General features: G+C 42.6%; 1 protein-coding gene across 1 annotated transcript in view; it reads left to right on the plus strand.

Annotated features, from left to right (window-relative positions):
* Positions 1 to 298: 298 nt before the first annotated feature.
* Positions 299 to 20,082, plus strand: part of LOC120043894 (myotonin-protein kinase) — a 29,247-nt gene continuing 9,463 nt past the window's right edge. The window contains exons 1-11 of the mRNA XM_038988497.1: positions 299 to 467; positions 8,403 to 8,494; positions 8,583 to 8,666; positions 8,857 to 8,952; positions 9,251 to 9,399; positions 10,260 to 10,353; positions 17,855 to 18,052; positions 18,554 to 18,802; positions 19,122 to 19,201; positions 19,318 to 19,414; positions 19,837 to 20,006. Of these exons, the coding sequence (XP_038844425.1) occupies positions 299 to 467; positions 8,403 to 8,494; positions 8,583 to 8,666; positions 8,857 to 8,952; positions 9,251 to 9,399; positions 10,260 to 10,353; positions 17,855 to 18,052; positions 18,554 to 18,802; positions 19,122 to 19,201; positions 19,318 to 19,414; positions 19,837 to 20,006 (1,478 nt within the window). The remainder of the gene's footprint in view (positions 468 to 8,402; positions 8,495 to 8,582; positions 8,667 to 8,856; positions 8,953 to 9,250; positions 9,400 to 10,259; positions 10,354 to 17,854; positions 18,053 to 18,553; positions 18,803 to 19,121; positions 19,202 to 19,317; positions 19,415 to 19,836; positions 20,007 to 20,082) is intronic.

The raw sequence follows: 20,082 nt of genomic DNA on the forward strand, positions 1-20,082 counted from the left end.
GAGAGAGAGACACACACACACACACACACACACACACACTGTACAGCGTGACGAACGAACAGATGAGAGTGGAGTAGCGAGTGGAACAGAGCAAAGAGAGAGGGATCAAGAGAGAGAGAAAGAGGGAGGGAGAAAGAGAGTGACAGACAGGGAGGAAGAGAGAAAAAGACGGGGCACTATAAACTACAGGAAGCCCCAGTGTCAAACAAACAGGGGACTAGAAGAGCTCCAGTCCAGAACCAGCCACCAGCCTCCAGTCTCCATTGACTTCAGGGAGTCGCAGCGCCTGCTGGACAGCATGTCGGCGAGCCCTGGGCCTCGTGACTCAGACCGACTGCTGTTGGAACTCCAGGCCCCAGGGCCGGTGGGACTGCAGACACTGTTGGACCTGCTAGTGGGGGTATACCAAGAGTTCCGCTTCTCACCCCTTGCCAGGGAGAAGTACGTTGCAGGCTTCCTGCAATGGGGTCAGTCCCTTACTTACAAAGCCTTACTGTGTGTGTGTGTGTGTGTGTGTGTGTGTGTGTGTGTGTGTGTGTGTGTGTGTGTGTGTGTGTGTGTGTGTGTGTGTGTTTGTTCAGATGTAACCTTGCATGGCTACTCACTGGTTTAAAACCTGCCTGTGTTTCAATTTGCTTACATGCATGCCGGGTGGGCCGAGTTTGCCCTTTTGGGATTATCCATAGGTTCTATTGCCCCGGGTAAACTAAATTAAGCACAAAGTATTTGAAGGAAAACGATTACACTCCCCTACGTATTTATTTGTAGAGTGAAGCTACAACTTTAAATGTAATACTCCAGCATTTTGGATTTGAGATCAAATGTTTTATATGAGGTGACAGTACAGAATGTCAATTTTATTTGAGGGTATCATACATATATGTTTTACTGTTTAGAAATGAAAGCACTTTATGTATCTAGTCCCCCCATTAGAAGGTGTTATAAGAGGCATGGACAAACTCACTTATAGTGTATTAAATGAAGTCAAAGGTTTAGTGTTTGGTCTCATACTCCTAGCACGCAATGACTACATCAAGCTTGTGACTCTACAAACTTGTTGAATGCACTTTGTTTAGGTTGTGTTTTAGATTATGCTGTGCGTTAATTGAATTGAATGGTAAATAAGGTATTGTGTCATTTTGGAGTCACTTTTATTGTAAAAAACAATATAATATGTTTCTGAACATGTCTACATTAAAGTGGATGCTACCATGACTGCGGAAAATCATGAATGAATGGTCAATGTACAAAGATCATACCCCTCAGAAAATGTGCGTGTTTTGGAGACATGATCTTTGTGTATCTGTAACTTTTTGTGGGATATGGTTCCGTCTTGACGTTAGACGACTTTAGAAGTCTGAAAACATCGGACAAACTTCGATTCGAAAGTGTAATGTCTCTCAAAATGGACAGCATTACGACTAGTTCTATGTTTATAGAGGGCAGTCAACCCTTGGTTGTGGTGAGTGCATGTGATGTGTTCCCCAGAGTAGCGCACTGAGTCATGTTGTGTTCTAGTAAGGGCAGGAGAATAAAGTGTCCTTACAGTGTAAAGACTGCAGTGAAAACACAAGGTCATGTAAGCCAACACCCCTCTGTTAACCTTCTTCCAGCCCTCGTGAGCCCCCATGATATTTCAGCTGGTGTCAGCCTGTTAAGCCCACCAGCAGTCACAAACACGCACACACACGCACACACACACACACACACTTTACAGCAGGAAATCACAGGACTATTTGCTGATTGCCTGCCCCCCCGGCTACTAAAACTGAGTACTGTTTGATTGGGAACATTGGCCTCACTGTTGGACATAGACTATGTGAAAAGAACTCCTCACATCTTCACACGTTTCTTTTCAACCTTTCATCGTTTATCCTCCAATTCTGACATTTTTAATTGACCACAAAATCAGTCTCTGGACTTGAACCCTGTTGAAAACCTGTGGTTTGAATTGAAGATGGCAGTCCATAAGACCAGACGAGGATATCAATGATCTGGAAAGATTTTTTATGGAGGAATGGTCTAAGATCCCTCCCAATGTGCACTCCAATCTCATAAAACATTTTCGAAAAAGGCTCAGTTCTGTTATCCCTTCAAGGTGAGGTATTGAAAGATATTGAAAACAGAGGTGGCAATAATTTTGACCCTTATCTTTTAGCAATGTTTTTTATTACAAAATCTTTTTATTTTTAAAAATTTGTATAAAATAATATGTTCAAATTGTTTTGGGGCATACAATACAGATCAGTATTTGTATTTTTTATTTTATAGTATTTTTTTCTCATTTTTATCAAGGATGCCTTAATGGACCAGACTGTATATTCCATGATACTTCAATCAAAAATATGTGTATACATGTATACTGTAACATATATAGTGAATGGTTCCACATGTCCCAGTATATACTGTACAATGCAGTGGCGGTGAGTGCCGTTTAAGATGAGGGAGGAAGATTTTTTTCTCTGGCCTTATTTCTATTACAGCATATTGGATGACTCTCATTCATATTCCATTCACCCAGTTCAATGTAACAGCGATAGGTTCAGGCTACTACATGATACTGACATTTTCCCTATACCCATCATGCGGTGGCTACAACCCAGCCTAGGTTGAGGTTGCTACAACCTAGCCATAAGGGTGTTTCAGTAGGCTAAACTAGCTTGCTGCATTTGCTAGCTAAGTAAGTGATACTGAAAGTCCGAAATAATGCCAAAATCTCTCTATCAATTTTTTTCTTGCTTCTCCTTCATTTTGGAAGAAATGAATTTGTTAAAAACTGTTCAACTATTGTCTTTCTCTCTCTTTGAGTCAACTACTCACCACATTTTATGTACTGCAGTGTTAGCTAGCTGTAGCTTATGCTTTCAGTACTAGATTAATTCTCTGATCCTTTGATTGGGTGGACAACATGTCAGTTCATGCTGCAAGAGCTCTGATATGCTGGAGGAAGTCCTCTGGAAGTTGTCATAATTACTGTGTAAGTCTATGTAAGGGGGTAAGAACCACGAGCCTCCTAGATTTTATATTGAAGTCAATGTACCCAGAGGAGGACGGAGGCTCGCTGTCCTCCGGCTACACCATGGAGTGCTGTTGAGGCTACTGTAGACCTTCTTTGCAAAATAGTGTTTTAATTTGTTATTTTGTGTCATGTGATTATATTCAGGAAAGTTTTATCTAAAAAGGATAACTTTTGAAATGTTTTACAATTAACATTTTAATGAAATTCACTGAGGAGGATCACCAATCCACATCTTGTCAGATCTGTGCTTGAACTTAATTTCTCCTGTACTCTTTTGAATAAACTCTTAGTGTACAGTATTTCAAAATGCTTCGTAAATATGTGATGCGACTGAGTGAGTGTGTGTGTGCACAAAATGTTGTGTACGTGCGTGTGCATGCAATTGCTCATGTCCTCCTGCTTCTGTGTTTTGCAATTTAGTTCAGTGGCCGAGGGATATCATATGTCACAGAGATGGAGGTTCCTATTTTGGTCTTAGCATGTGTCCAATCTCGCTCAGGGATGAGTGTACTGTAGAGTGTCAGATGTGGAACGTTGACCAGTGATGCAGCAGGTTCGTGGGATTAGTGTAGGCTGAGTGGGTTAGACCTCAGTTCATCTTTGCTTAACACAGTCAACAAGGTTCGAACAGGCAGAGAGTCAAGGACACCCTGGTTGGTTGTGGGGATCTAAAATCCCCTAAAGTCCCCACAAAGATAGTAAATCAAGGAAAATTCTCCCTCGTGTGGACATTTCCCACATCTCTAAGAGGATAAAGGCTATTTTAAGTTTAGGGGTTAGGATTTTGAATGGAAATACATTTTAAGTCCCTATGAGGATAGATTAACATAACATGTGTGTGTGTCTGTCAGTCTGTCTGCCTTTCTTTCTTTGTTTCTCTCACTGTGCATCTTTCTGTCTGGATCTGTGTGTATGCCCTTCCCTCCCTCCCTCTCTCTTGCCTCTCTCTCTCTCTCTCTCTCTCTCTCTCTCTCTCTCTCTCTCTCTCTCTCTCTCTCTCTCTCTCTCTCTCTCTCATGATCTCTCTCTCCATCCCTCTCTTTCTGGCTGGGTTCTGGTCTGGTCTGGTCACTCCCTACATGGCATTCATAACAGAATGAGTTTTCGATGGGGACACGGCCAAAGTCAACATGCACAGGAACGGGCTGTGGCTCAATCACCCTCCTTTTCAGCTTTCAGACTTTTTGGACCTGAAAAATGTAGTTGACAACAAGTGCCGGTCTTGTTGGCATGTAGCTCAGGTGGACTAGAGCGATGCGTGTCTAAATCTGGGTTTTGTGTCTTATTTAACGACTTATTCTTGGTTTTTCCTTCTTTTGAATTTTCAATGTAGACACTGCATGCAACAAGGGGAGAAACATATACCATCATTGCTCACGCTTTGAGAATGCAATGTCATAGTTGCCTGCAAGTGTATTACATGAATCATGTAACATTATATCTCTTGGAATGACTGTGTCAGCAGCTACAGAGGAGCATTAGGAGTTTTCAACTTGGGATAGTTCCTTATCCTCTTCATGATATTAGTATTTTGCATCATTATTTTGGGTTATTATGTTATCTACCAACAAATCCGGATCTGTGTTTTATGGTGCCAAATAGAGGAGGGGTTGCGTAGATGCTGTAAAAAGTCACGTATGCTGTGTAGATGCTGTAAAAAGTCACCTGACTTACCCATATGTCACTCAACCTTATCAAGTCAGCTCCTCCACTTATTTTAAGTTATTAAGAATCTTTCTTTCCAAAACACGTACAGAAAAACATAGCAACAGGTGTGACTCACATTCCCTCATTTTCTCTCTCTGACTCTCTTTCTCTTTATCATAGTTTTTTTCTTTCTCTCTCTGTCCCTCTCTTTTCAGCTCCCTGCTTCAATTAGGGCAAATAAAGTCTGAAATGTTGAAGTGGAAATTACTAACTTGAGAAGCCTTTTTAAATATTGAATACACTACAAGATAGCAGTACAATTCTCATCAACAAATGATACAATTAAGATCCTACATCTGTATGAGACAGTTGGATGGGTTGGCACAATTTCACCAGTAAAGGACTGGGGTAAACAACACAGGCAGGCAGAGGAGAGGAAAGAATCTCATCCCACTCCATACCATACCTTCCATCAGGGCCCTGTTCTCTGTCAACCTGTGTGTGTGTGTGTGTGTGTGTGTGTGTGTGTGTGTGTGTGTGTGTGTGTGTGTGTGTGTGTGTGTGTGTGTGTGTGTGTGTGTGTGTGTGTGTGTGTGTGTGTGTGTGTGTGTGTGTGTGTGTGTGTGTGTAGGCAAAATAGGCAATACATATAGGCCTATGGTTTTAAGGGTTGGTTGATTTCAAATTTAATCTTCAAGTTAATCATCAATATGTTGATTTCAAGTCTCCTTTTCAACAAAAATATCAAAATAAAAAATAGGACTACATCAAATCAAATCAAACTTGAAATCAAATCAAATTGTATTTGTCACATGAGCCGAATACAACCTTACAGTGAAATGCTTACGGGGGTACTGGTACAGAGTCAATGTGCGAGGGCACCTGTGTCTAAATAATTCAGGTAATATGTACATGTAGGTAGAGTTATTAAAGTGACTATGCATAGATAATAACAGAGAGTAGCAGCAGTGTAGAATAGGGGGGGGGGGGGGTCAATGCAAATAGTCTGGGTAGCCATTTGTTTAGATGTTCAGGAGTCTTATGGCTTGGGGGTAGAAGCTGTTTAGAAGCCTCTTGGACTTAGACTTGGCGCTTCGGTACCGCTTGCCGTGCGGTAGCAGAGAGAACAGTTTATGACTAGGGTGACTGGAGTCTTTGACCATTTTTAAGGCCTTCCTCTGACACCGCCTGGTATAGAGGTCCTGGATGGCAGGAAGCTTGGCCCCGGTGATGTACTGGTGTAGCTGTAAAACCTTTTGAGGATTGAGGACACATGCCAAATCTTTTCAGTCTTCTGAGGGGGAATAGGTTTTGTCGTGCCCTCTTCACTACTGTCTTGGTGTGCTTGGCCCATGTTAGTTTGTTGGTGATGTGGACGCCAAGGAACTTGAAGCTCTCAACCTGCTTAACTACAGCCCCGTTGATGAGAATGGGGGCGTGCTCGGTCCTTTTCCTGTAGTCCACAATCACCTCCTTTGTCTTGATCACGTTGAGGGAGAGGTTGTTGTCCTTGCACCACACGGCCAGGTGTCTGACCTACATCCTATAGGCTGTCTCATTGTTGTTGGTGATCAGGCCTACCACTGTTGTGTCGTCTGGAAACTTAATGATGGTGTTGGAGTCGTGCCTGGCCATGCAGTCATGGGTGAACAGGGAGTACTGAGCAGGCACCCCTGAGGGGCTCCAGTGTTGAGGATCAGCATGGCGGATGTGTTGTTGCCTACCCTTACTACCTAGGGGTGGCCCATCAGGAAGTCCAGGATCCAGTTGCAGAGGGAGGTGTTTAGTCCCACGTCCTTAGCTTAGTGATGAGCTTTGTGCGCTCTATGGTGTTGAACGCTGAGCTGTAGTCAATGAACAACATTCTCACATAGGTGTTCCTTTTGTCCAGGTGGGAAAGGGCAGTGCGGAATGTGATTGAGATTGTGTCATCTGTGGATCTGTTGGGGAGGTATGCACATTGGAGTGGGTCTAGGGTTTCCGGGATGATGGTGTTGATGTAAGTCATGACCAGCCTTTCAAAGCACTTCATGGCTACCGACGTGAGTGCTATGGGGCGGTAGTCATTTAGGCAGGTTACCTTCACTTTCTTGGGCACAGAGACTATGGTGTTCTGCATAAAACATGTAGGTATTACAGACTTGTTCAGGGAGAGGTTGAAAATGGCAGTGAAGACACTTGCCAGTTGGTCCACGCATGCTCTGAGTACACGTCCTGGTAATCCGTCTGGCCCCGCGGCCTTGTGAATGTTGACCTGTTTAATGGTCTTGCTCACATCGGCTACGGAGAGCGTGATCATACAGTCGTCCAGAACAGCTGGTGCTCTCACGCATGCTTCAGTGTTGCTTGCCTAGAAGCGAGCATAAAATAAATATAGCTTGTCTGGTAGACTCGCGTCACTGGGCAGCTTGCGGCGGGGTTTCCCTTTGTAGGCCATATTAGTTTGCAAGACCTGCCACATCCAATGAGCATCAGAGCCGGTGTAGTACGATTCAATCGTAGTCCTTTGTGGGGTATTGTCTGTAGATTGTTGAGATTTTTTTAATCCATTTTAGAATAAGGCTGTAACATCACAAAACTCAAGAGGTCTGAATACTTACCTAAGACACTGTATAGGGAATAGGGTGCCATTTGGGATCCAATCAAGGAAGCAATAGGACTCTGCAGGATTATGTTGTTTCCACAAGAAGCCTGAAAGGCTAAGTAGGTCTGGAAGTTTCTCTGTCACGTTCTGACCTTTATTTCCTTTGTTTTGTCTTTATTTAGTATGGTCAGGGCGTGAGTTGGGGTGGGCAGTCTATGTGTGTATTTCTATGTTTTGCTATTTCTGTGTTTGGCCTGATATGGTTCTCAATCAGAGGCAGCTGTCAATCGTTGTCCCTGATTGGGAACCATATTTAGGTAGCCTGTTTTGTGTTGGGTTTTGTGGGTGGTTGTCTTCAGTCTTCGTGTGTCTGCACCAGACAGAACTGTTTCGTTTTTTTCACATTTGTTGTTTTTTGTATTTTGAGTGTTCACTTTTATTAAATCAAGATGAACAATTACCACACTGCACATTGGTCCTCCGATCCTTCTAATTTCTCCTCCTCAGACGAGGAGGAAGACGAAAGCCGTTACATTCTCTCTCTCTCTCCCCACTAAAAGGGTTTACAATGTTGCCTTGGTCTTGCACGCATTCCTCCCCACACAAGAAGGCTTGGGAGAAAAAAAAGAAAAATGAAGGGGCTGAAATACTTGCCTTAAAAAAGTATTAAACGGTGGTGGCTATTCTTAGACACACACTTAGACTATTTCAGACCACCAGTGTCTTAAAGGGGAAGTGGGTGCTTGTTACCGTCATAAGTGCATACATTTTTCGGATGGTGGCCCCAGCAGGAATTAAACCCACAATTCTGGCATTACATGCTCCATGCACTACCAACTGAGTCACAGAAATACATGTGTTGGCTGTCTCTATGTTGTATTTCATGGGAGGCTGGTTGACCCATGACACTTAGGAGTGTTTGTATGAAAGGTAAAAGGAAACGGACGGTTCTTGCCAGCATGCCCGGATGCCTTCTTGTTAACAGTGTGTGTGTCAGGCTTGCTTTTGAAGGACATGTGTTGTATAAAACATTTTCTCCATACAAAACACCATCAATAAAAAATGCTGGCCCTGATTAGCATGCCATTCTTTTTTTTCCAACACCCTCTTTCCTTTCTTGTCCAATAACAACTCTCTATCCTCTAATCACAGTGGAGCCCCTGGTGAGGCAGGTGAAGAAGACGCGCATCAAGAGGGATGACTTCCACATCTTGAAGGTGATTGGTCGAGGGACCTTCAGTGAGGTGAGAGGACACCGCACAAGGTCAAGGTGCACATTGGACAATTGAATCTTGTCTCCGTGGTGACATGTTTGTGGTGCTGTATTTATAGGTGGCTGTAGCGAGGATGCGTAGCACACAACAAGTGTACGCCCTGAAGATTATGAATAAGTGGGACATGCTGAAGCGAGGAGAGGTAAATATAAACACACATACACACAGGAACTTTTGAGAATACTGTATACTCACTACTCACACAACGGACACATTTTGTGTCAGCACCGACTTCCTTCCTTTGTTGCTTCTGGCTTCTACTGTAAAACAACACGTGACGTCATCCTTCTTTCTGTGTTGCGTTTGTGTGTGTCTGTATGTACGTCCTGTAGACAGCGTGTTACCAAGAGGAGAGAGAGGTTCTGCTGAAGGGTGATCGACGCTGGATCACCGAGCTGCACTACGCCTTCCAGGATGACAATTACCTGGTGGGTATCAGTAACAAACTCTCAGTTATGAGGGTCACTTCGACCTTCTAGTCTGACACAGTCTACCTTGTGTGTTTCAATGGCAGATTCTTGTCTGTTCTGTTCATCAGTGTCATTTCAGGGAAACCCCCTGTGTACTTTGACTGAAGCTGTACTGTCCTTTCAGTGTAAATGTAGCTGCCCTCAGTTTCTTTCCCTCAAAATACACCAAGGAAAAATGAATTAACTTCTCGTTCACTCTCTTTATTGGCACTATCTCTCCCCTTTCACAATATCTCTCTCTCTCTCCCCCTCTCAGTACCTGGTGATGGACTACTACGTGGGTGGTGACCTGTTGACCCTGCTCAGTAAGTTTGGCGACCGTATCCCTGAGGACATGGCGCAGTTCTACCTGGCTGAGATGGTCATGGCCATTGACTCCATCCACAGGATGGGCTATGTGCACAGGTTAGTTAGTCAGATACACCCGGAAAGATGACGTCCTTCCAGCAAAAAAAATTGGTGGTGTTCCTAGAATGACCCCCTAAAGTTCTGAAAACAGTCATGTTTCTGGAAGGAATGTTCGCCGAACACTCAGAAAACAGGGAACATACTCCGAGTTTGGTATTCATGGCATAACAAGGAACTCCTCTTGACCACGCCGACAAATTGGGGAAAACAATCATTCTCTCGCAAAACTCCCACGTAGGGAAATAGAACCTTGTGGCTTCAGGGTATTCAGTGCGCAAGAGTGGGAAATTGTGGGGACCCGGTTTTGAAGTAGGCTAGACGTAGCTATATGTGTGGAAAACATTTTATCACAGGTAAGACATTTAACTCGTGTAATATAGTATGTTTGTAACTCCACTTACTACTCGAAGCATTATAGTCATTATTATTTTCTTGTGTACTTTTCTTAAATGTAGTTTTGTAATTGACTTTAAAAAAAAGCAGAGAACAAGAAAATGGTGTTTGAAAAAAGGTTACATTTTTCGTTGTGAGACAATGGGGTAAACAAGGCAAAGACAGGTTGTTTTCCCCACAGGTGGGTGGGGCCGTACGTCCATTTAATACCGACTGGGACAATTGTTCCTTACTTCGGAACACCTACAAGCATACAGCATACAATAACTTGAAAACACAATTTTTTGAGTGTGGACCGTGTACTGCATCTAATGGTTTATTTTTGGTCCATGCACCTCAAATGAGTGCAGGATTCCAAGAACCATGGCAACATTAGTTATGCAATCCCATATAGATGGCCTGGGAACGGGAAGACCTTTGAAAGCACATAGACAGATTGGCATCTTTTACTCTCCCTTCTGCAGGGACATCAAACCTGACAACATCCTGCTGACGGCAGAGGGCCACATCAGGCTGGGGGACTTTGGTTCCTGTCTGAGGGTCCAGGAGGACGGCATGGTGAGAGGCCCCAAAGGGCTGCAAAACACTCACAATTCACTCCACTGTTAACAATATTGCTTTGCAAAAGTTACAGACTGGGTATCGAACCTGGGTCTACTGTCACAACCCACTGGGCACACCACATCATTTCAATGTGGATAATTGAGCATTTCGTTGAGACGTTGATTAATGGGATTACAACCTATATTCACCCACTCAAAAAGACAACTAATAGTTTGTTGAATTCCCAATGCTTTATCACTATGCTTTCAACCATCTAAAAGCACAACCTAATTCCAATGGAAAAACAATATCACGTTTTTGGTGTAGTTGTCACCCAAATGTTTATCACTGCACTTTTACCTATTTGAAAGCACAGCAACGTTCAAATGGAAATACGATGTCACATTGTTTATTTATACAGCAGATTGTGTTGTCACTGTGCTTCATTTAATAGCAGAACCAGAATGACCTGGATTGCAGTTGAGATTACATTAAAAGTACACGATCAATGCCAGCGATCAATGCCGTTTGAGATTCTGTGCAGATTATTAAGATTAAGAAGATCTCTACAGACCTGCAACGACCTATGCATGCTATCTAGAACATGCACGCTTTATATGATTACATAAGAAGACAATTATAGTTACAGGAACCTCAAAATGTGACCATGGATGTGTTAAATAACATGGTACTATGGTATAGATACAGATACTGTGCCTATCGGCATCTTGTCTGGTGACAATGGGGTTACCTTGGCAAACATGTCAGAGCGGTCATGTTGTATATGTGGTGTCCCATATACAACAGGATTTTCCTGATCCCGGTGCAGAATACACAGGGTTTCTCCCTCTCCATATTGACTGATACCATTCAATTCAATAATAAAAAAAGAATACAAGTAAAAGTTGTGTCTAGTAAGTGCCAGGTCTCTCTCCATTTTGAGACATCAGTATCAAGCCCGTCTGTCAGCCTGGACATCTTGCAAGTCTCCATTTGTTGGCTCCATAAATGTGTCTGTGAACACATACACATATAGTCACTTTTCTATTACCAATTACAGTTAGGATTGGTCATATCTGACACACAAACAGGTATTTTGTTGAAGTTTGAACAGGTCAGATAAAACCTACCCAATAATGGTTTCCCCATCAAACGGCCAAAGCTGGCATCTAGCAAAAGCATCTACAGTCCTCTCCATCTGTAGAAATAGTCAGAGTAGAGGCAGAGTTCGTCAGTGACACATGGAATGAAAGTGTCACGTCTGCTCCCTCTCCCCCCCTGGCGCTTGAGGGCACCAGGCAGCCCTGCATCATGCACTCCTATCATCCATTACACACACCTGCCTTCCCTCGTCACGTGCATCAGCGATATTGGACTCACCTGGACTCACTCATCACCTGTTACTACCTCCCCTATATTTGTCAGTTCCCCAGCTCTGTTCCCCGCTTCTGCATTGATTGTTTTTGTCTTTGTTTTCTTTTATGCTGACGCTGTTCCTGTCTCGTTCCATGTCCGTTATATATTAAATGTTTGACTCCCCGTACCTGCTTCGTCTCTCCAGCGTCAACTCATGTGACGGAAAGGATGTTGCAAATACTGGACATTTCTGCTGTGCTGTATTATTAGTAATTACCTTCAGTCCCACATTGTGAATGTGTTGAGTGCCAGGTCTCTCTCCATTCAGAGACGTCTGTATCAAGCCTGTCTGTTGGTCAGGACTCCATCACATCATCTTGCAAGTCTCCAAGTACTGGCTGATAGATACATCTATGAACACATACACAGTCACTGTTCTATTACCAATGGCAGTCAGGATAGGTGAAATCTGAAAAACATATACTATGTTGAAGTTTGAACAGGTCAGTCTAAACAAACCTAATTCTGTTCTCACTATCGATCACCTTTAGTGAGCAGGCAGGAGGTGAGGCTGGAGGTAAGGTCTTTGCTAGTGCCCCATTAATGGGCATGGCAGCTCAGATCAGCTCCTGGCCCCTCATTATTTTAATTTAACAAAAATGTAACCTTCATTTAACTAGGCAAATTCTTATTTACAATGACGGCCTACACCTGCCAAACCCAAGCGACACTGGGCCAATTGTACGACGCCCTATGGGACTCCCAAATCACAGCCGGTTGTGATACAGCCTTGAATAAAACCAGGGTGTCTGTAGTGACACCTCAAGCACTGAGATGCAGTGCCTTAGACCGCTGCGCCACTCGGGAGCCCTAGATTAAAGATACTGCTCGGTCACACAAACACACGCACAAAACACTGATTACATTATCAATGGTGGTTATGATTAAAATGGTGGAACCAACCTGATTGCTGCGCTCACCTTTCTATTTCACCTCAGATATCATGTGAAATAGAATGGTAAACGCAGCAATCGGGCTGGTTCACCAGGCTGAGTCATGAAGGTGAATTGGGACAAATCTTGAAACAATTTTGACCTTTGACCAAGTAAAATGTCACCAACTTGATTCAAGTGTCTGCCCTGCTCACAGCGAGTACATGTCTGCATGATGCTGAGGGTCCCTTGCTGGTCTTGTCTATGTTGTATGTTCGGCTGCAAAATTGACATCTCTCAAACAACTGCAGCAGGCAATCCTCATAAACAGTTGACTTTCTCATCTTATGAGGTGGTGTTGACTGAGAGGTCCTGTGACAGGGGGATACAATAGACAGCCAAGTGGTAAATTGCATTTTACTGTAAAGAAAGGACAACGCTTTCACAACCAAAATGATTCTACCCACTAAGCATTTCACATCAGGGGAAGCAGACCGTCCTTGATTCAGCTCAAAAATAGATGTCTATAATTGGTTCAGATTTGGTCTGGTCTGGGACATCTATGTTCACAAGTTTGGACAGCACAGTACAGCTCAGTACAGGAGAGCACAGTAGAATACTCTGATTAGGTATAGAAGTAGGCCTAGTCTACCTGGCCTGCGTGTAGATGTAGGCCTATAAATGTGCCCATTTGAGGATCTGATACTATTTCTGATTGTCTTGACTCACCATCACTGTGTTTTTTATTTTTTATTTCACCTTTATTTAACCAGGTAGGCCAGTTGAGAACAAGTTCTCATTTACAACTGCGACCGGGCCAAGATAAAGCAAAGCAGTGCTACAAAAACAACAACACAGAGTTACACATAAACAAACGTACAGTCAATAACACAATCGAAAGAATCTTCTCAAAGTAATTTTTTCTTCGCCTCAAACAGCAAGTAAACAAAGTCGTTTTTTTACATCCATTGAGAATGAAAATAGTTCCCCTACTTAGCTCCCCCCCTTTCCATAACCACTCAGCATGTAATGCTCTGATCCGGTGGAAACGCCATAAAATAGGCCTACCTGATTACTTCTTATCCCTTGCGCAAATATCCTACAGCTGTCTCTGTCTGTCTGGAGCTCACTGGTGCAGGACACTCTGAGGGCCCAGAATATTTTATACAATGTTGCAAGTTTGCTAGCACGATCAGGCTGGACCAAGTTCATAGTTGATATAATGTTTTAAGTTCCTTGCAGACTGGCCATGCATAGCCAATGTGATTCATAGGATACTTATTTTCCTCAGGATATTTTCTACCTGCAGGCTGCAATGTTTTTATTTGTTGGTTTATGTTGGCAATTGCAATAGAAGTTACTTTTAGATGTGTATCATTTTCATTTAGATAGCATTTTGTTTAACCACATTACATTGATTTTGAGATATGAAGACTTTATTATAAATGAAATGAAACTGTTCCACAAAAATGTGCATATGAAAATCATAACTGGCATGCAGATCAGTAGAAATGGTATGATAACTTGGCACTCCAAATGGAAAAGCTTGCTTACAGCTGGTGTAGCCTATCACCGGCAACTTTTAGGAGCCTAATGTCGGAATCTGCGAAAGTGGGAGGAGATGGGTTGGAACAGGTTTTATTCTTCTGGTTAGGATATATTAATCTCTGTCTCCCTCTTTAGTAATTTTTAATATCAGTGCTTAAAGCATCAGACAAGCTCAGTAGCCTACATATAGTTGATTTTATTCAAACATAGTGTGTTTCTATTATAGAAAAATACACATTTAAACATTTCAACCAATCGATTGGTCGAAAGAACAGATGACTCTCGGTTGACCAAGATTTTTTGGGGTCATTCAGCAGAAGCTCTTATCCAGAGTGACTTACACTCAGTGCATTCAACTAAGGTAGATAAACAACAAGATATCACAGTCATAGCAAGAAAAAAAAGCATCTGTAACTATTACTTAGAATGTTATTGTAGCTGAAGTGGTCTGTTGGTTTATTCTGTATGTTGGAGTACTTTGAACATCATCACTGCCAGTTAAGTGCATGTGATAGATGGGAGTAATAATACATATTTAGTTGCAATCTTCAGTTGTCTCCTCTTTCTTATTAAGAGGTGTGAAAAATGGTGATATAATACTTATGTAAATGAGAATGTAGCAGTTTAAATTTGGCCATAGAATCAATGACAACAGTGAAGAGGCGCCTCCGGGATGCTGGCCTTCTAGGCAGAGTTGCAAAGAAAAAGCCATATCTCAGACTGGCCAATAAAAATAAAATATTAAGATGGCAAAAGAACATAGACACTTGGAACTCTGCCTAGAAAGCCAGCATCCCGGAGTCGCCTCTTCACTGTTGACATTGAGATGTGTTTTGCGGGTACTATTTAATGAAGCTTCCAGTTGAGGACTGTTTCTCAAACTAGACACTCTAATGTACTTGTCCTCTTGCTCAGTTGTGCACCGGGCCCTCCCACTCCTCTTTCTATTCTGGTTAGCATACATAGCGTTGTATGAGATCTTCAGTTTCTTGGCAATTTCTTGCATGGAATAGCCTTCATTTCTCAGAACAAGAATAAATTGACGAGTTTCAGAAGAGAGTTCTTTGTTTCTGGCCATTTTGAGCCTGTAATCGAACCCACAAATGCTGATGCTCCAGATACTCAACTAGTCTAAAGAAGGCCAGTTTTATTGATTCTTTAATCAGCACAACAGTTTTCAGCTGTGCTAACATAATTGCAAAAGGGTTTTCTAATAATCAATTAGCCTTTTAAAATGATAAACTTGGATTAGCTAACACAACGTGCCATTGGAACACAGGAGTGATGGTTGCTGATAATGGGCCTCTGTACGCCTATGTAGATATTCCAGCTACAGTAGTCATTTACAACATTAACAATGTCTACACTGTATTTCTGATCAATTTTATGTTATTTTAATGGACAAAAAATTTGCTTTTCTTTCAAAACAAAGACATTTCTAAGTGACCCCAAACTTTTTTTATTTTTTTTGACACTCCGCTTGGCGGAGTCTCACTCTTCCATATTATAGCTGTGCATTTATTGGCTGCAATGACTGCCAATTTAATGAATCTGGTTTTGCTACAAATATTAACTGGTAGAACAGAATCATCTCCAAGAAGAATAAGGGAAGGATCTAGTGGTACTGTCATATTAGTGACCTGTGATAAGATCTGAATAATGTCTTTCCAATAATTGCTTAGTTCAGGGCAGGACAAAAACATATGCATAAGTGTGCCCACTCCCGTTTTACACCTTGGGCAAAATGTTGAATATTTAGAATTGATCTTGTACAGTCTCTCTGGTGTGCAGTAGACCCTATGTAAAATATTGAATTGCATCAACTTGTGCCTTGTGTTAAATGAAAGACGCTGAGCATCTAAAAAGAGCGTTCCCCATTTCTCATCCTTAAAAATGAGAACAAGGTCATCATGCCACTTTATGCATGATTTCAGAGGTTCATCGTTCCCCCAACATAGCTTGAAGACCAGAGTACACCTAGGAAATGAAACCTTTTACCCATTTCCTTTCCAGCAAAAGTTGATCAGTTTTAGGTTTACTCATGGGCTGAATCTTACCTCCCTGCTGAGTGGTAATGTAATGCCTGTAGGTACTTGAAGAAATGTGTTTGAGGTAACTGAAAATGAGATGCCAGTTGTTGAAAGGATAGTAGTTCACCTTCTCTGTAGAGATTGACAAATGGTTTAATTCCTTTGTTGAACCAAGAGAATGTAATACCATCTCTCAGGGCTTTGGGTAAGATGGTGACCCCAAACTTTTTAATGGTAGTGTATTTTCAACGTCAGGAAAAGACGTCTTCTAAATGTTCATTCAGCACCTGAAGTGTACTTGATGTCGACGTCTGGAAAATAACTTCTAAAAGACATATTTCTAACGTCATTTTGGGTACTACTTGTATCTGCTTGGCTGGTTAAGGAACCTACTAGTTAATTTTTTTGTAAAACTTTTCACATAACCGTTGTTGATGAAGCCGTCTGTGCCATCAATGCAGTAACTCTGGTCAAGCTAATTCTTTGCTTTACATTGTACACTGACTGTAGCTCCAGATTGGATTAGATTCAGACCGGTGACACGGTTACAGTTCGTTTTGTTGCTCCTAGTTCACTGTATTAGTCAGACTTAGACATGAGTTAGCTACCACCATACAGTATCCGCATCCATTATTTAGGTTTGCCCTAGACAATACAGAATACTTTTATGAGCTACAAACTAACTTTCAAATCTGACTTGTAAGCTAACGTTAGCTAGCCTGTAGCTAGCTAGCCTGCCATGCTAGCATTATCCAGTATAGATACTTTTTAGCTTGTGTTGCCTACCACTTCACGGTTGAGCCGTTATTGCTTCTAGACGTTTCCACTTCACAATAACAGCACTTACAGTTGATCGGGGCAGCTCTATCAGGGCAGAAATTTGACGAACTGACTTGTTGGAAAGGTGGAAAGGTGCCATTCTATGATAGAACGGTGCATGTTGAAAGTCACTGAGCTCTACAGTAAGGCCATTCTACTGCCAATGTTTGTCTATGGAGATTGCATGGCTGTGTGCTAGATTTTATACACGTGAAATAGCCAAATCCATTAATTTGAAGGGGTGTCCACATACATTTGTATATATAGTGTAGATCAATTCTCCAGGAGGAGGTATTGCCCAGCCTATAGTTTTTTTTCTAACAGTGGCTAAAACGTTGAAGATCTGACAATGTTTTGAATGTAAAAATTCAACATTTTATACAAGGTTTGTCTATTTGGACATAATTCTGTGGTTGAAATTTCATTTTCAAATATATTTTTTCAAATCAAATATATTTCCCACGTAGAATCTACGTCACAATACGTTAACAAACCACATAGAAACAATGTTTATTCAACCAGTTTGTGCCCAGTGGGAAGGCTGTGTTAGCCCTCTGAGCTAAAGCCAAGGCTCAGGGAGCTAACGCAAGTCTTTAGGGCTCAGGTAGGGTTACTTACTCACTAAACCACCTCGGTGGCACAAAGGTGTACTCCTCTGTGTGTTATAGTGTGACAGTGTGTGACTTCTGTTGCTACTAATGAGTTAGAACTACTACTTTCTGTGAGGGAAGGTTTCTCTCTTCTATAATGTGAACGTATTGCTTCCCAAGGATAGAATCCTACTTTTGTCAATGCATTTGTGTGTGTTGACATGTCACTGTGCATTTGCAGGTGCACTCGTCCTTGGCAGTAGGCACACCCGACTACCTGTCCCCAGAGATCCTGCGTGCGGTGGAGGGAGGGGGAGGCTATGGCCCTGAGTGTGACTGGTGGGCCCTGGGGGTCTGTGCCTACGAGATGCTGCAGGGGACCACACCCTTCTATGCAGAGTCCATCTCGGAGACCTATGCCAAGATCATGAACTTCCAGGTAAGATGGCGACTGAGAGAAAGTCACTTCACAAATTGAACAGGAGAACATGTTGAAGAGTCATCAGAAAATGTACATATGTATCTGTACATATCGGTGCCAAGAGTGGTGGGAAATCCGAGGAGGAAGGTATGTTTAAAAGTAGCTAATATTCAATAGGGTTCAATCCCAAATCGACCCCTAAGCCCTACACTCTATGCACTTGTGGAGATCTTAGATAATTTGATAAGCAATATTGTGAAACTTCCACCTAGCTTCCACTTATCAGAGGGCAAGGTTACGATATTACGATATTGCTTACACCTGTCAAATCCAATCAGGTCTACACAAGTGCATAGAGCGTAGAGGTCGATTTGGGATTTGGCCATAGTAATCTTTGTGACCATCTTCTTATACATCTGCAAAGACTGCAAAAATGTATATATTGAGCTCAAACCTAAAGAATTGTGAAGAAGAGCTGCAAGCTTGAACTATAAGGAACTAACCATTATGTCCCTCCAGGAGCACTTTGACTTCCCCCCGTCTGGCCCCGAGGTTTCAAACATGGCCCGTTCCCTCATCATGGGGCTGATCTGTGAGAGGGAGGATCGTATGGGGGCTGGGGGCTCAGGGGACTTCAGGGGCCACCCTTTCTTCTGTGGACTAGATTGGGGCTCCCTGCATGAACTTCCAGCACCCTTCGAACCTGAAGTCTCCAATGCCACTGACACCTCAAACTTTGACGTGTTGGACAACTGCCTCAGTGAAATGGTATTAATCCGAAAAGCCCAGGATCGAATATGATCACACTATAATGTAATGACACCAAGATGTTGTCTGTATCATGTAGTTTACAGATCATAAAGTCTTACAGGAGGTGTATATACGCCTTAAAAGTGCCTTAAATGGTTTGTGATACAAATGTATAAAAGCATGTCAAACATCTTTCCTCACAATGAAGTTTCTATGTGAGAATTTCCATAACAATCTGAGATACCAAGAATATTATCCGTCTGCGCTGGCATGGAATTGCCCATACCTGACATGCATATAAAGCACACTAGATGTAATGCTGTCTTTTGTCCTGCAGGAAACACTGAGTGACGTGATGGACAGGGCCCCTATCGGTGTTCACCTGGCTTTCGTTGGCTATTCCTACACAGCTACAAGGTCACATTCATATCATATACTGTCTCAGTATCAACGTCCCTCAAATTAATGGGGTATCATACAAAACTATGTCAAAACAGTTATGTTTGTTCCGCCAATTGCTCAATCTCTTACAGACAGACAGGTGCCTTGGACCGCAGTTGTGACATCATGATGGAGATTGACCACCAGCGGCATCAAGGGTTGCCAAGCCTCAATTTCCAGGACAAGCTGGTAGGTTGAATATCCACACTAGCGACTTGCTGAGATGAGTTGTAATAGTCAAAACTAAACTAAATACTAACCACTAGCTAGGCTAGTTAAGTCAATTTGAGTGGTCTCATGTAGCCGATATGGAATCGCTAGCTAGTTAGCTGTAGCTCTGTTACACATGTACATGTCAGTTTGTTTATTCAGGAATACTAACTGCTATAGTTAACCTCATCTCAAGTGTGCCAGTCAGCTGTGACACAAATGCTTCGTGCTTCTGAGCTAGCTGCATCATGAATGTCTGATGTGTTCTGTGGCATGCGTGAGAGAGTTAGGCATGCAAAAGATATTAACGGCTGCTAGATTGTTATTTTCGGGGAACTGATATGTTTTACTTTACCATGCCGTGTATTTCTGACACTGAGTGGGGTGGTGTGGGCTTTCAGAGTCAGATGTGGCAGCTCAGAGACGCTCTGACATCAACTGACAGCCTGCCTGCCCTGCTTGAGCTCCCCCTAGCCTTGGAGCAGGGTATTGCAGAGTCCACTCACACCACGATAGAGGAGGACGAGGAGGAGACAGACCAGAATTCAGGACTTGATGAGGACCTGCACAGGTTAGATGAACCCTGAGTGTGCGGACAGACGGACAGACGGACAGACGGACAGACGGACAGACGGACAGACGGACAG

This window comes from Salvelinus namaycush, chromosome 3 (genome assembly GCF_016432855.1).
Source record: "Salvelinus namaycush isolate Seneca chromosome 3, SaNama_1.0, whole genome shotgun sequence".
Classification (NCBI taxonomy): domain Eukaryota; kingdom Metazoa; phylum Chordata; class Actinopteri; order Salmoniformes; family Salmonidae; genus Salvelinus; species Salvelinus namaycush.